This window comes from Geospiza fortis, unplaced genomic scaffold (assembly GCF_000277835.1).
Source record: "Geospiza fortis unplaced genomic scaffold, GeoFor_1.0 scaffold112, whole genome shotgun sequence".
Lineage (NCBI taxonomy): Eukaryota > Metazoa > Chordata > Aves > Passeriformes > Thraupidae > Geospiza > Geospiza fortis.
Window position 1 is genome coordinate 18,594,229 of NW_005054298.1, and position 1,577 is coordinate 18,595,805.

Genomic DNA, 1,577 nt, shown 5'->3' on the forward strand with positions numbered 1-1,577 from the left:
GCAGCATCCGCCCTAGCGCACACGCGGCGCGGCGGCCCGCGGGGTGCGGGATCCCACACGGCAAACGCTCCGCGTTTCCCGCAGTGCCACGGCCCGAGTCTGGTCCCGAGCGGCCCGAAGTGCCCAGCGAGCCGGAGGGCTCCGCGGCCCCGCAGCGCCCCAGGACCCACACAGCTCCCGCGGCGGCTCTGCCGGTGACCAAACGCCTCTGACCGGGCCAAAGAGGGGTGGTCAAGCAGCTCGGGGGCTTTAAAGATATATTAGCTTCTCCTAATTCAATAATGTCTTGCTAACAGTTCAAATAGAGAAATTATCAGTTTTCTCTCAGCGAGGCGGTTTTGAGTTAGAGGCTATTATAATTGTACATTTGAAAATGTTAATCTCAATACAGGCCTAATTAATTCTGCCTTGTTGCTGACAAGTAGTTCATCAAATATCTGATTCGAAGATTTTCATAATGAGGATATTAATTAAACTATGAATAATCCAAAGGTGCTTATATTGAAACAATACCTCATTACAATGATTAAGCTATGATTTCGAATATTATACCTTTACCAATTGTCACCCGGCAAATACAACCTTATGGATGTGCCCGTAAATGGCAAAATGTAATTTTGGGATATATTTTTCCTTGTTGGGGGAAAAAAAAAAAGTGCCCCTCATTTTCAAACACTTCTGAAATAGGTTACACACAGCTTAATGATGATCAAAATGACTCTTTTCTGCAAAAAAAGACCCCAAAGTGCGCGTACAGCTGCAAACCCAAGAGGGTCAGCATCATTTCACTGTATTCTCTTCTTGATTACAAGCCGAGCCCATCAAACACAACATAATTACAGTAATTTCAGGTTTATTTATTCTAATGCAGTTTCCCCATCTCTCTGGTAATTATGAGCAATTTTTTCGCCCAGGGAATCTTTTTGCATTAACAAAAGAGATAACGCACTGAAAGCCAAATTTGCTGTGCATTGAGAAAAGCGAAGAAAAAAAAATAAAATAGGTGCGAGCTGCCATCTCTGCAATTCTCCTATATTGGAGCTCTGCAAATTGCTTGCAGGTGTATGGAGCAGAGCTGTCAATAGGAAGGGGCTTCCAAATTAGCAAATGCACAATGTTGAAGTAATGAAGACAGACTTAGCAAAATTGCCAAACAACAGATACCTCTTTAATATCTTCCACCCAAAAAGAAAAAGGGGGAAAAAAATCCCCTTGGAGTGTCCCTGCGAACCCCCTTGAATAGCTGGGGATGTTGTACATGTGTCAATCTAATTGCAGAGCACAGAGCGGTCCCTGAAACTAGAAAAAAAAATCAAATATCAGAGCCCAAGCCCGTTTGCATTCGGAATTTGCTCCCTTCGTTTGACAGAGGGGGATAAGAAATCCCCGCCGCCGCCCGCTCCGCTCTCCCCGCGGCCGCCCTCCTAACCCTGCTCCTGCCACCACCACCACTCTCATGCCAGTGAAAAAGTGCCATGTCCCCCTCCGCACCGGCGCCTTTCCCCCCCGCCTCCCGGCTCAGGACCGGGCAGTAACGCTCCCCTTCGCAAGGAACCGACAAACGCGCACCACGAAAC

General features: G+C 47.2%; 1 protein-coding gene and 1 long non-coding RNA gene across 2 annotated transcripts in view; one reads left to right on the forward strand and one right to left on the reverse strand.

The window, feature by feature from the left end:
• The window catches only part of DLX1 (distal-less homeobox 1), a 3,766-nt gene extending 3,513 nt beyond the window's left edge, over window positions 1-253 (forward strand). Inside the window, exon 5 of the mRNA XM_031058361.1 lies at window positions 17-253. Within this exon, the coding sequence (XP_030914221.1) occupies window positions 17-253 (237 nt within the window). The remainder of the gene's footprint in view (window positions 1-16) is intronic.
• A 600-nt stretch (window positions 254-853) lies between these two features.
• The window catches only part of LOC115948064, a 1,743-nt gene continuing 1,019 nt past the window's right edge, over window positions 854-1,577 (reverse strand). Inside the window, exon 3 of the long non-coding RNA XR_004081917.1 lies at window positions 854-1,299. This is a non-coding gene — a long non-coding RNA (uncharacterized LOC115948064). The remainder of the gene's footprint in view (window positions 1,300-1,577) is intronic.